At 37.8% G+C, this 14,666-nt stretch overlaps 2 protein-coding genes across 4 annotated transcripts in view; one reads left to right on the top strand and one right to left on the bottom strand.

Annotated features, from left to right (window-relative positions):
- LOC130555221 (uncharacterized) overlaps window positions 1-14,666 on the top strand; it is a 60,538-nt gene that overhangs the window by 25,658 nt on the left and 20,214 nt on the right. The window lies entirely within an intron of this gene.
- Window positions 233-14,666, bottom strand: part of si:dkey-230p4.1 (centrosome-associated protein CEP250) — a 97,853-nt gene continuing 83,419 nt past the window's right edge. For 2 of the 3 annotated variants that reach the window (XM_057335243.1, XM_057335245.1), the window contains exons 20-23: window positions 1,872-2,075; window positions 1,712-1,774; window positions 1,449-1,520; window positions 233-1,266 (exon numbers count right to left, since the gene is read on the bottom strand). In XM_057335243.1, the coding sequence (XP_057191226.1) occupies window positions 1,039-1,266; window positions 1,449-1,520; window positions 1,712-1,774; window positions 1,872-2,075 (567 nt within the window). In that variant the 3' untranslated portion in view covers window positions 233-1,038. The remainder of the gene's footprint in view (window positions 1,267-1,448; window positions 1,521-1,711; window positions 1,775-1,871; window positions 2,076-14,666) is intronic. The other variant, XM_057335244.1, reaches the window with a different exon arrangement.

Genomic DNA, 14,666 nt, shown 5'->3' with positions numbered 1-14,666 from the left:
ATGTTTCTACGTGAATTCTTTTACTTCAGTGGTACATTTGTAGACCTCAGAATGCCAAAATAAACGTGTTTATGTAAATACGTTTTAAATAAATATTTGTGTTATTATATTATGGAGTGAAATATATATGCTTTTGTGAGATTAAATCACATTTTACAAACACACATCTGAAAAATATTACAGAAATGAAGGGCTACTCATTTTCCATTTGACAATCAAAGCAAATGTGACTTGGCATTGAAACACTGTTTATTTGGCTTTGTTAATATGTATGGGGAAATGTATGTCTTTTGTTTGTGTTTTTGGGGCGAGCAAGAGTTACACTAAAAGGATTTATTACTGCTTTGGAAAAATCTTCCATACAAACAATGCCCCCTGGTGACCATCACGCATCAACAGTTCAAATGAGGTAATGCAGCAAGGCCTCAAGAGATTTTAAACAGCATTACCCTGTAATTTTCAATCAAGTGGTCTTTAATTATAAGTCAGCTTGAAAGTCAACAACATATTGAATTTCAAGACAAACAGGAAAACAATGTAGAGACGATGTGGGGTATATCCGTGAGGTGGTAATACAGTAGGCTCTAAATAAATTTTACTTAAAATAAAAAACTGTTTACATTTCTTAAATAGAATGCTTGTATTGCACAGACAATAACACTGACAGAATAGCTTTTAAAATAAACAAATACAAAGCTTTTAGCTGGTTACATTTTAAGATACATGTAAATAATCTGCCTATCCATAATACAGAAAGTGACAGCTCTTTAGACAACTAAAATATGAATCTAAATATCATCTAAAAATGTGACATTCTGTTATTAGTTAACAGGAATTATTACATAAAAATACATACAGTATTTGTATGTAAATAAGGTAGTAAAATAGTAAAACCCTTTCAAACCCTGAGTCTGGTTTAAAAAATATCTTAGGTGCACTGTCAGAATTATAGAATGTTCATTCTGACATCTCATTTAGTGCAAAAATATCATGTCAAACTATATTATAGTCAATGTTCTGAAGGAGTGTTTGTTTCCTTTAGATTTGGCTAAGAGACAATCTGAGCTCCTGCTCTCGAAAGCTTCTGTCCAGCTTCTGTGTCTCTGACTTTAGCACTGAAGGAATGAGCTGTTGGGACACCACAGCTAAAGACTCATTCAGATCCTCTCTCAGAGACATCACGCTCTGACTGTTCTTCAGAGAGCGATCTATAAACTCTGCCCTCTGCTTATGATCTGTTGCCAACATGAGACGGAGATGATGAACCTAGAAAAGTGGCTTTAAGTTCATTTCAATTCAAAGCAGGTTTGCAGAAAACATTTTAGTGAAAGGAAATGAGTGAATTAAAGGCGACCAAACAATCCACAAGTCATATACACCTAGGATGGCACAAGGAGTAAATTATGAATTAAAATTAATTTTTGTGTGAACTTCCTTTAAGGACTTACCTGTTCTTCTAACTCATTGGCTTGGATTCTCAATCGCTTCAGCTCCTCCTTGTCGGTACCACCTGACAGGCTCTATAAAGACAGCCAGCATCCTTACTGAAACGTAACCTTATAAGTGAATGGTGTCTTACAATGCTGTCTCCTTGGGGAGCTCACAACATTTTGGCACAGAGCCATTGTCTTAAAGTACCTCTGTGACAAAAAATCATGCAGACATACAAAACAGAAACAAATTTATTCCAAATGTAGTCGCTCCATCATACCTGAACTCCGGCTTCTGACTGTGACAGCTGATAACCAAGTTTGCCCCTCTCCAGCTCAACCTGCTTATAGCAAACATAAACAAGAACAACAATCATTCATATGAATCATGCTGACATGATTTATGATTCCTCCCGTCCTAATGCCTGTCTATAAGCCCACCTGTGTCAAGGTCTCTCTCAGGTGCTGTCGCTCAGATCGCAGCCTCTCAATCTTTTTCTCTAGATGAGTGTTTCTCCTCTGCAGAAGGTTCTGCTCTATCTCCAGTTGGGCAACTGCCTGCTGCATAGCCAACAGACGGTTCTGCATACCAGAGTACGTGTTCGCCTCATCTACGCCTTGGGCATTTGGTTCAGTCTTTTTCTCCTATTAATATAGCCCAAAAATAAAACACAAACTATTCACTGAATAATGTGTTCAAACAGGACATGTAATAATAAACTGGATTTATGCGAGTTCAATGTACTATGCAGACATACTCTAATGTGTATAAACTTTATTTGGAAGTCCATCTATCCACAGGTCATTTATATAAACTAAGATGCAAAACAGTTACATTGAGAAAGGAATAGTTTATCCAAATATAAAATTCTCTCATAATTTATTTATCATCATGCCATCTCAGATGTGTATGCCTTCCTTTCATTAACTAAATAATTTCAAATTAAAATACCATCACGTTATTTTCTTACTCAGGGAAATGCTCCAAAAACTACATATGATACATCCATCATTAAAGTAATCCTCCAGACTCCAGTGGGTTAACAGATGTCTTCTGAAGTGAACGATTCTTTTTCAGAGAAAATAATTACTATTTTGATCTTATTTAGCGATCGATACTGTGTGTATTAATGCATATCAGCGTTATTCAAATATGGCGATAACTTTAAATTTAATTGGTTCTTGCTTGTCTTGATAAAACATGCATAAGACAACAAAACCCCAAGAACCAATAAGAAATGTTAAATTTGGTATATTTTATATTTGTACTCCTTTAAAGCTACAATCTGTGATAATTTTGGGTTATTTAATTATACTCAATTATTGAGTAAATACATAGACAGCTCAGTGTTCAAACCGATTGTCTTATCTTACCTTGATTTACAATTTATTAAGTTCTGACGCTGATTACATCTGGGGAATCACTTGTCAATAACAAAGTAACCTCGCACTCCGGAGAGTTAAAGTGACAGCTTCGTCCTAAAGCAAAAGCTGATATTGACAGGGATTTTGAGAGTTGGCTCCAAAATCTGAAAGGATTGCATTAACCAGGCATGTGATCAGCCAAGGACAAAAAAGAAGGAAAACTGCACGCACACTCGCCCAACCCCAATCCCCCCAAAATAGTCGTTAATGTTACTAATTAAATGTAACATTATTAAAAACAGGCAACTGTCTGCCAAAAATATATATTTTTCACTTAGCAACACAAAAACAAACTACACTATTATAATAACCCAATTCTGACTGGCAATTTTGGAAATATCAGTTCAAATGTTTATTAGTTTAACAGTCACCTAAACAATATATAATAAAATAGGTTGCTTCTTTGTGCAAATATCTTATGCTAATGTCAAATAAAATGGCATTAACAAATGGCACCCCTTGAGTAGTTTATAGTAGGCCTACTTTTAATTGTATTGTAATCAGCAATAACTAATTAACAACCTTCCATACACAGACACTAGATGGCGTATCTACGTCATTCATACAGCATTTGTCCGCATTAATCCACATGTAATAAAGGTTTTTGCAAACAGTGCATGTTGCGGTTTTAGTTAATTTAAATGTATGCATTCAGTAGATACTTCAACACGTTTATTTATAGACAGTGACTAGATCAGCCATTTGTATGGTTTCAAGCCATTAAATCGCGGAATGGTCTATTTTAGTCTCTGTATATAGATAATGTTATAATGTTAAAGCAAATCATATAGACGTCTCAACTTCCAGACTCGAGATTTTCTGTATACGATACAAAACGCTGTCCAGTTCCCCACTTAATAAAAAATGACACCACGCGATTTTTTGAGTACCAAAACAGCTGCGTCTTTTTCACGCACTCTCTGGATACATAAAGATAACTTGCAAAATTATGTTCTGAATGAAGCGGTCGCTCTGCATTTATAACAAGCGTGTGTGCATGACGTAGAGAGCGTAGAAACTTGGATCCTGTTGGCTGGCTGTATGATGACTTCGCGAACATCCCCAAACCCCCACCCCCCAATCCCGTGATCCCAGCGGTCAAAAAATACGGAAATAAAAAAATCACATCTCTGATTAACAGGTAAGACGTCACTATTGCGATTCATTTTGTAAATTCTTTGTTTCATTTAGTCAGATAAAAAGCAGCAGATATGGTATGTGTTCAGATCAGTGCTCGAATTGAATCAAGTCTTATGGGGGGTCCCCATCATAAGACTTTTTTTGGTGGGGGTTAGTCTCGCAATATACAATTTATACAAAATACACCATATATTTGATCATAATATGCATAACTACACTCACCTAAAGGATTATTAGGAACACCTGTTCAATTTCTCATTAATGCAATTATCTAATCAACCAATCACATGGCAGTTGCTTCAATGCATTTAGGGGTGTGGTCCTGGTCAAGACAATCTCCTGAACTCCAAACTGAATGTCAGAATGGGAAAGAAAGGTGATTTAAGCAATTTTGAGCGTGGCATGGTTGTTGGTGCCAGACGGGCCGGTCTGAGTATTTCACAATCTGCTCAGTTACTGGGATTTTCACGCACAACCATTTCTAGGGTTTACAAAGAATGGTGTGAAAAGGGAAAAACATCCAGTATGCGGCAGTCCTGTGGGCGAAAATGCCTTGTTGATGCTAGAGGTCAGAGGAGAATGGGCCGACTGATTCAAGCTGATAGAAGAGCAACTTTGACTGAAATAACCACTCGTTACAACCGAGGTATGCAGCAAAGCATTTGTGAAGCCACAACACGCACAACCTTGAGGCAGATGGGCTACAACAGCAGAAGACCCCACCGGGTACCACTCATCTCCACTACAAATAGGAAAAAGAGGCTACAATTTGCACGAGCTCACCAAAATTGGACAGTTGAAGACTGGAAAAATGTTGCCTGGTCTGATGAGTCTCGATTTCTGTTGAGACATTCAAATGGTAGAGTCAGAATTTGGCGTAAACAGAATGAGAACATGGATCCATCATGCCTTGTTACCACTGTGCAGGCTGGTGGTGTAATGGTGTGGGGGATGTTTTCTTGGCACACTTTAGGCCCCTTAGTGCCAATTGGGCATCGTTTAAATGCCACGGCCTACCTGAGCATTGTTTCTGACCATGTCCATCCCTTTATGACCACCATGTACCCATCCTCTAATGGCTACTTCCAGCAGGATAATGCACCATGTCACAAAGCTCGAATCATTTCAAATTGGTTTCTTGAACATGACAATGAGTTCACTGTACTAGAATGGCCCCCACAGTCACCAGATCTCAACCCGATAGAACATCTTTGGGATGTGGTGGAACGGGAGCTTCGTGCCCTGGATGTGCATCCCACAAATCTCCATCAACTGCAAGATGCTATCCTATCAATATGGGCCAACATTTCTAAAGAATGCTTTCAGCACCTTGTTGAATCAATGCCACGTAGAATTAAGGCAGTTCTGAAGGCGAAAGGGGGTCAAACACCGTATTAGTATGGTGTTCCTAATAATCCTTTAGGTGAGTGTATATACTATTTATTAAAAACAGGCTTACATAAAAGAACGGCATCTTTAACTGTATTTTGGATCAAATCAATGCAGGCTTGGTGAACAGAAATGACTTTTGAACAGTAGTGTACATCCAACAGAATAATTCTAGCATTATTTACCAATGTAGTATTTACTATTTTCCTTAAAATGATTGACACTTTGTGATAATAATGCTTTTTCCAAAAGACTTGTTTAAATGCAAGAAACTAGTTTATTAGATATTAAAAATAAATTGTGACAAGACTGGCTGTGTGTTAGTGTTGTGGGGATTTTTCAACGATTTCAGTGCAGTTTACATAGTTACGTCCAGAAGGTGGCGGCAAGGGACTGCTATGAGTGAGTCTGTCAGTCAGCAGACTATTCAGCCATTTCAGTCCAAATGTCTGCTTTATTCAGGAACTAACTATGGTTATCAATATGTCAATCATTGCTATTTCAAGAGTGAATCCCGCATTTATATTCCGATGTAATTCCTGAAACTTTGCAGCGTGTATGTGGCCGTTGGTCTTAGCAGCATGAAAAACAAGTTTATACAACTCTGAATGGATTATATATAGCACAGAAACCGCACAACGAGCACTCCCTTTATAATTACTAAAAAGCCGTCACTCACAATCATCGAGATCTCTAGCACCCCAGAACCAGGCCTAATAATAATTTACGCAAGGAATACAAAAGCCACGACATGGAGTTGATGAATATAGTGGAAAGATATAGAGAGAGAGAAAATTATCCCTCAAAAAAGTAGAAGCTTCCTCTTCCCGACTGCGAGTGGAGGTTTATTATTCTCCATTTTTTAGTTGAAGTTAGCTTCACCGGAGCGACGCCAATCAAGTAGTCATGTCAACGATGTCCTATGCTTAGCGGTCTTTAGACGTGGGGCGGGGCGTTTACAATTAATAGAGACATGACAACTAGCCCATAGACAAACTTAAAGGGGTGCTGCAACGGTGTGTCATGCATTCTGACTTCTCATGCTTAACATGGTCAACTTGTCAAAAAACTTGTATTACGTAGTATTTCTGTGCTCGATACACTCCCGCAGCGATCGTACAGGTTTCGGAAAGTTTTTTTCGAACATATAAAACTGTTTCGTAACAATTTGTCTTAGTCCCTTATTGGACAATTCTCCCGGAAAAGCACGTGGCAGTAAGGAGAGCAGGAGGAGCATGCGCAGACGTCACTTTCACTTGTGTGCAGGAGAGAGAGAGAGAGCATACGTTCGCGAAGTTCGGGTGTTTGTTTGTTCACTGCATTTGGGTGATGACTGTTATATAAATGATGGATATAACGCTGGATTTGGAGATTGTTTGAAACTGATATATTTCAAATGTTTATTTNTATATACAGGTGCTGGTCATATAATTAGAATATCATCAAAAAGTTGATTTATTTCACTAATTCCATTCAAAAAGTGAAACTTGTATATTATATTCATTCATTACACACAGACTGATATATTTCAAATGTTTATTTCTTTTAATTTGATGATTATAACTGACAACTAATGAAAATCCCAAATTCAGTATCTCAGAAAATTAGAATATTACTTAAGACCAATACAAAGAAAGGATTTTTAGAAATCTTGGCCAACTGAAAAGTATGAACATGAAAAGTATGAGCATGTACAGCACTCAATACTTAGTTGGGGCTCCTTTTGCCTGAATTACTGCAGCAATGCGGCGTGGCATGGAGTCGATCAGTCTGTGTCACTGCTCAGGTGTTATGAGAGCCCAGGTTGCTCTGATAGTGGCCTTCAGCTTTTCTGCATTGTTGGGTCTGGCATATCGCATCTTCCTCTTCACAATACCCCATAGATTTTCTATGGGGTTAAGGTCAGGCGAGTTTGCTGGCCAATTAAGAACAGGGATACTATGGTCCTTAAACCAGGTACTGGTAGCTTTGGCACTGTGTGCAGGTGCCAAGTCCTGTTGGAAAATCAAATCGGCATCTCCACAAGTCACACATGTTCAAGTCTCAAGTAAGTCTCAAGTCGGGGGTAGGGATGCACCGAAACTAAAATTCTTGGCCGAAGCCGAACATGATGTGAAACACTTGGCCGAAGGCTGAACAATACCGAACATGGTTTTTTGCATTTCTTCCATTTATTAAGCCATTTTTTTCACTATTGCACAAACTGAATAGTCAAATTGTGCTTTTTATAATTTGTCTTGCTTTTCAATAAAATACAATACAACTTAATATAAAATTGAGCCCTCTCCCTTCATGAATAGCCTATATTAATTAGGCCTATAACTGACTGCTAAAAGAATGTAATGTAAGTTACTCTGTACCCCTACAACAAAACAGTTCGTTAAAAAGTGTCATTCCACATTAGGCCTATTAGCTAAACATACAAATAAACTAAAACTGTTGGATTATTATAGGCTACATTGCTAAATGATTTGAGAAAAAAAAACATCCAATGCGACCAATTCTGACTGATGCTGACTGACAACCATTTCAGTTTCACGTCTCTCCTCCAAACTCCACCTACAAAAGCTGACTGTTCTCTCAGAAGGTGCACTCATGGCCGGGATGCACAGAACATACTTTGACAAGTTGTTTAGTACAGGGAACGGTGTGCTCGCGACCACTGTATGATGTCAAAGGATGTCGCGAGCGGCGGGGCTACTGTCAGACAGCCCGCTTCCGTCTGAAGTAAAGTTACCGACCGGTAAAGTAAAGACGCTTTCATTCGGAAATTTACTTCCGTGCGGCAAGTCCCATGGTGTGTCTTTCTCTGACACTTTGTCTTTGCTCCACATGCACACTGCCAAAATGTTTTCGGCAGTAATAAAGCACACGCGTCTGTCTGTCTGTCTGTCTGTCTGTCTCTCTCTCTCTCTCTCTCTCTCTCTCTGCACTGGTTGCTGCTTGATCGTATCACAAGTCATGCGTATCATGCGTTTTTTGCTATTTTCGTGCCGAACATTTTCGGTGGCCGAACATTCGGTGCATCCCTATCACAGTGCAAACAAACCAAGCAAGTCAAGTCAGCTGCTTACCTCAAGCAAGTCAAGTCGAGTCCTGCTAAAGATCAAGTCAAATCGAGTCAAGTCACAGTACCAAACCGAATAAAATCATATTTTATTTACCACAACTTATTTTTTAATTATACATTTAAAATAATAATATTTGAAATGCAACACTTTGAATATAAAGTATGAAATGATTATTTTAATTATGAAGCTAGCTAGCAAATGACTGTTTTAATGAGTGAGTCACAGAAGCGTTCATTTAACTCATTAGTTTAAAACAGTCGATTCATTCATGAACAAGCAAGAATGGGTTACTGAATCAATACCTTGAATACATACCTTTTATTTTGAAGTGTCGATATCCTGCCTTTGTAAATGCATACAGCAAATCTTCTTAGTCAATATTGTCAGTGTCGAAGTGTTTATATCGAAAAGAAAACCTCTTGGGAGATTCCTTTGCTCTGTATTTGGAGCGCTGTATTTCTGTGCTCGTGCAGCGTCATGAAACGTGCACTCGCGCAGACTCAGATCATTGGTTCCGCTCCGTGTCTTGCGTTTTGCTTACCAAGGTTGCAATGTATATTTAAAATAATTAATTACAGTTGTTATAAAGTAAAGTCTTGCCATGTCATGAAGTTTAAATCAAGTCACGAGTCACTGGATCCCAAGTCAAGTCAAGTCATTTTCTTTATTTAGTCAAGTCCTTAAATTTGCGACTCGAGACAGACTTATACAGTGGCTTACAAAAGTATTTATCCCCCTTCATTTTATTCACATTTTGTTATGCTGCTGCCTTATCTTAAACTACTTGAATGATTATTTTTTTTACATTAATCTACACTCCATGCACAATAATGACAAAACAAAAAAACTGATTTTTGACAGCTTTGCAAATTTATTAAAAATAAAAAACATTGCATAAGTGTTCATACCCTCAACTCAGAAAATGGTTATAGCGCCTTTACAGACTCAAATCTTTTTGGGTATGATGTGAAAAGCTTTACACATCTGCATTTGGCAATTTTCTGTCATTCTTCTACTCAGATCCTTTCAAACTCTGTCAGGTTGGATGGAGATCATCTGTAGACAGACATTTTCAGGTTTCTACAGAGATGTTCAGTTGGGTTCAAGCACTAGCTGGGCCACTCAAGGACATAGACAGAGTTGTCCATAAGCCACTCTTGCATTGTTTTAGTTGTGTGCGAAGGATCATTGTCATGTTGGAGAATGAACCTTCTGCCCTGTCCGAGGTTCTGAATGTTCTGGGCTAGGTTTTCATGATCATTATCTCCGTATTTTGTGTACAGTCCCTGAAGCTGAAAAACACCCCCACATCATGATGCTGTTTCCACTACACTTTACTGTTAAGACGGTATTGTACAGGTGTTGAGCAGTGCTTGTTTTTCTCCAGACATGATGCATGAATCTGAGATTCATCAGACCAGAATATCTTGTTTCTGACAGTTTGAAAGATTCGTTGAAGTACGTTTTTGCATATTTCAAGTTTCCATGTGTCTTCACTGAGCAAAGGCTTGAGTCTGGCCACTAAGCCATAAAGCCCAGATTGGTGGAGTGTTGCAGTGATGTTTGTCCTTCTGTAAGTTTCTCCCATCTCCATATATGATCATGGAGCTCAACCAGAGTAATCATCAGCTTCTTGGTCACCGCTCTAACCAAGACCCTTCTCCATCGATGGCTCAGTTTGGACAGGAGGTCAGCTCAAGTAAGACATCTGGTGGTTCCAAACCTCTTTCATTGAGGATAAATGGAGGCTACATGCTTCTGTGAACCTTCAATACAGCAGATTTTCTTTCAGAAGTCTTCCCCAGATCTGTGCCTTGATACAATCCTGTCTCAAAGCTCTACTGGCAGTTCTTTTGACCTCATGTCTTGGTTTTTACTTTGATATGCAATTTCAGCTGTTGCACCCTTTATAGAGAGGTATGTGCCGCTCCAAATCATACTTATTCAATTGAATTTGGCACAGGTTAACTCCACTCGAAGTGTATAAACATCAACAAGCAAAACTAATGCTTCTGAGCTAAATTTCAAGTGTCCCAGAAAAGGGTATGAATACTAATGGTATGTACTTACTTCAGTTTTTAATTTTTAATAAATTTGCAAAGTTGTCACAAACCTGTTTTTTTTGTTTTGTCATTATTGTGCATGGAGTGTAGATTAATGTAAATTATTTTTAATTTAAAGTAGTTTAAGATAAGGCAGCAACATAACAAAATTTGAGTAAAATGAAGAGGGATGAATACTTTTGCAAGCCACTCTATATACAGCCACAGGAAAAATGAAGAGACCATTTCAAATTTTCATTTAATCAGCATTTCTAGATGTATTGTGACCATTCCAGTCCAGTGTCTGTTGCATTTCATAAAGTGACAAATTCATCAATGTGAAAGACTGACAGCATGACAAGACACGTGATAAAAATCAAGATTATCACGTAAAAAATAAATGTTTGACTTTCCCTAATAACATGTACAAATATTACTGTTGTATTGCTTAAAAGTGAATATGAACTAGTTTTTTTTGTAGTAGTATTTGAGGTGTGAAAAATACAGAGCATCTCTCCAGTTTTTATTTTCTGCAAATAGAAACTTATTTTTATTTGAAATCTGGGAGACATATTGTTAGTAGTTCAAAGAACAAAACAAAAACGATAATTTTACCTAAACACATACCTATAAATGGTAAAATCAGAAAAACTGAAAAAAATTTTTTATTTCACATCGTTATACTTTAAGGGATACTTCACCCAAAAATGAAAATTCTGTCATCATTTACTCACCTTCTTCGAGTTGTTCAAAATCTGTATCAATTTCTTTGTTCTGATGAACACAGAAAAAGATATTTGGAAGAATGCTTATTACCAAACAGATCTTGCCCCCATAGTAGGAAAAATGACTTTATCCTTTTTTTGTTCTGTTGAACACAAAAGAAGACATTTTGAAGAATGTAGAACAGCAAACAGTTCTGGGGCACTTTTGACTACCATTGTTTTTTTCCTACTATGGTAGTCAATGGGATGCAAAATCTGTCTGGTTATAAGCATTCTTCCAAATATCTTTCTCTGTGTTCATCAGGTAGGAAGGTAAGTAAACGATGACAGAATTTTCATTTTGGGTGAAGTATCCCTTTCAATACTTATATTATTATTTTACTTATATTTTATCTAAAGGACCAGTTTGTAATTTTTAAGATTTCTATTAATTATTAACTATGTCTTCATAGGTGTATAAAGTAAAGACCTTACATAATGAAGAATTATGTTTTTATTACCTTAGAATTAGCAATTTCTATCTACATACACTGTGGGTCCCCTTGCATGGAATTCGCTGTTGTGTCAGCCTCTGTAGTGCTTCGAAAGGGAGGGGTGGAGTGAGCCTTTAGTTGCAATTCGCAACCTCAGCGCTAGATTTCACTGACTGGTCCTTTAATATTGTATTATTTATTTATATTTTTTACTCCTTTTTTTACTCCTCATACTAGTTAGCATTAACACACAATACTATTAAGAGCACAAATTTATTTAAATTAGTTGATTATTATATTAATAGAAAGCAGTAGCGTGACGTTTGGGCCTTGGCCCTCTGCGCACAAGCCACCCCCCAACACACACACTTACCATAGTACAGTAAGGTATTTTGCTTTCCTATAGAAGGGTGCATACTGTACATCATTATACCATCACACTTACCACATGGTACATTTACAATGCTACTCCAGACTTGAAATGCAACAAGCAGAACAGCACAGCAAGAGAGTTATCACCAAAATAACACTTGTACAAATACAAATATTACACATATGCATTATGATCAGCGTGCCGCGTGTATGTGCTCTTCAGCGTAATAATGGACCACATGACAGACACTGCCTCCCGTACACAATAAGGCTGTGTATCGCCAACAACTTCACAATACGATACGCATCCCGATACAAGGCCACGATGCGACACGCATCTTGATACGGGTCAAATTTTAATTACAATTCTCATATAACAGATTTAGAGCAAAATATACTTGCAGAAAATTGCCATTCATAACTACTTATCAGTTAATCTGACAAATCAATGCATGAAGTAGTTTCGAGAATGAGTATAATGTCGTAAAAGATCAAGCCCTTAAACAGAGACACTTGTTTCTAAAACAGGGTTTCTAGGCTACATCATATGTATGCATGTGTTTTACAAATATACTACATGTATAATGAATAAATATGAATTTATGCATAAACGTGCAGTCAGAGTAAATAGATTTAATTAAAAAAAGAAATGTGTTGAATTGAAATAGATGACGGATTTCTAGATGTCAGATTTCTGGATATAATATTATAAATGTAAAGTTGCTGTAAGATTTAATCAGGTCTCTGCACTTAACTTTACTGCAGCGCGTCACTACATCCCTCCAGCGGTGGGAATTTCATTGATTTTAATCTCGTGCAATAGTTTTATAGTGAATAAGGCAGAAGCAGTGCTGCGTCATTGTGTGTGTTGAATTAACGGCTACACAACACTAACTTTGCACTTTGCCTTAAACGCAACCGTTTAAGTGAATGATACGAGAATGCACTTTCATGTATACTGCGCTCACGGATGCAGAGAGAAGGTAAGAGCGCTGCCCTTAAACTTTTACTTTATGATGGTGAAACTTTGCAGTTAATCCCAAACAGCAACCTTCCGATCTCTCTCGTGAAGCCAACTCGGAAGTGACTTAACCTGCAATTCATCGACTGGCCGCTAGAGACTAGCTCCAAAAGAAAGCAGAATCTCATTGAGACTTTACAGCAGAAAAAAAACATGTTTACAGCTTGGTACAAAAAAACGATTTTGGTCTATATAGCTAATTTTACCCTTCATGACAACTGTTTAATTTATGTTAAGCCTTAAAATTCTGCAAATTAGGTGTGATGCCACTTGAGTGACAAGTGGTTTCAGCAACCTCTTTGCCCATTTTCGATTATCCGGGAGTGACGCGCTGCTAAAATGGCGATGGCAGGCTCCGCCCACTTTAAGCTTCAAAACAGCTCCTCAGAAACCTACGGGTGACGTCATGGACAATACGTCCATATTTTATACAATCTATGGTTAATCCGCAGGTCACATGCATATTGAATCGTGAGGGGCGATACGTACGGAACACGGATAAACTCAGATCAGATCTTTTACACTACTAATACTTGTTACACAATATTTTTTGCATAATAATTGGCTAATTTCAGAAGTGCTGCAGAATCAGTACGGAGGCAGATGTATCAATGCGTGCATCGTCAGGAGCTCATGACGATGTATCGCCGTATCGATATTTTGAACACAGCCCTAGTACACAATACCAGTTTAAAAACCGACACCTCATGAGAACACTCTCAGCAAAGAAAACCGGTGACTACACTAGCAGACAGTAAACAGAGATTTACCAGCGAATAAACTATTTCAGATTCGCTTAAAAGGACTAAGTGTTATAATCCCACTATTTCAGCACAGTTGAATTGCCCAATAAGACATTTCTCATGCCTTATGCATGACAGGGGGAGCAGATTTTTGTAATAAATCTTAATATTAAACTTGTACTGTTGAACTAAACGAACGGCAGGTTCCGGAATGCACCTATTGATAGGTTGAACACCGCCTCCACAGAAAGAATATCAACGACTACTTCTCTAGGTCCACCCACTGGTTTGCGCATGACAGAACTGAAGTAACACAAGTGGCGCGGAACCAGATACAGCTAGCAAGCAATAAACAAATATGCAGTTAAAGATAGCTAAATATTGTGCCATCCCTGGTTGTGTAAGAACACAGTCGCTGCATAACCTTCCTTCGGATTCCGATATTAGGAATGCGTGGTTAAAGTTTATTTTTAAAGATGTTCCAGCTCACGTGGGAAAAACATGGAGCGTTTGATCGTTTCATTTCTCAGAGGATTCCTTCGTGAACAAGGCACAGATCGACGCTGGATTTGCGGAGAGACTAAAATAAAAAAAAGCAGTGCTGTGCCATCAATATTGACTCCAATAGGAATGGCGCAGCAATCTATGTGAGTAAAACATTTTTGTGACCATGCATCACTATTGCTTTGTTAGAGATAGCTTGATATGCCCACAGGATTAAGTTAGTATCACCTGTGGACCTTTAACGTTAGTCATTTGTAATAATTGCAGAGGTTGTCTGTGATCTTAATCCCTTGCGAATCGGGATCTCTGATTTGGCAGGTTCATGTCATTT

The sequence above is a fragment of the Triplophysa rosa genome, linkage group LG6 (assembly GCF_024868665.1).
Source record: "Triplophysa rosa linkage group LG6, Trosa_1v2, whole genome shotgun sequence".
Classification (NCBI taxonomy): domain Eukaryota; kingdom Metazoa; phylum Chordata; class Actinopteri; order Cypriniformes; family Nemacheilidae; genus Triplophysa; species Triplophysa rosa.
Note: the sequence above shows the minus strand (reverse complement) of the source record. Positions and strands in the feature narration are given on the sequence as shown.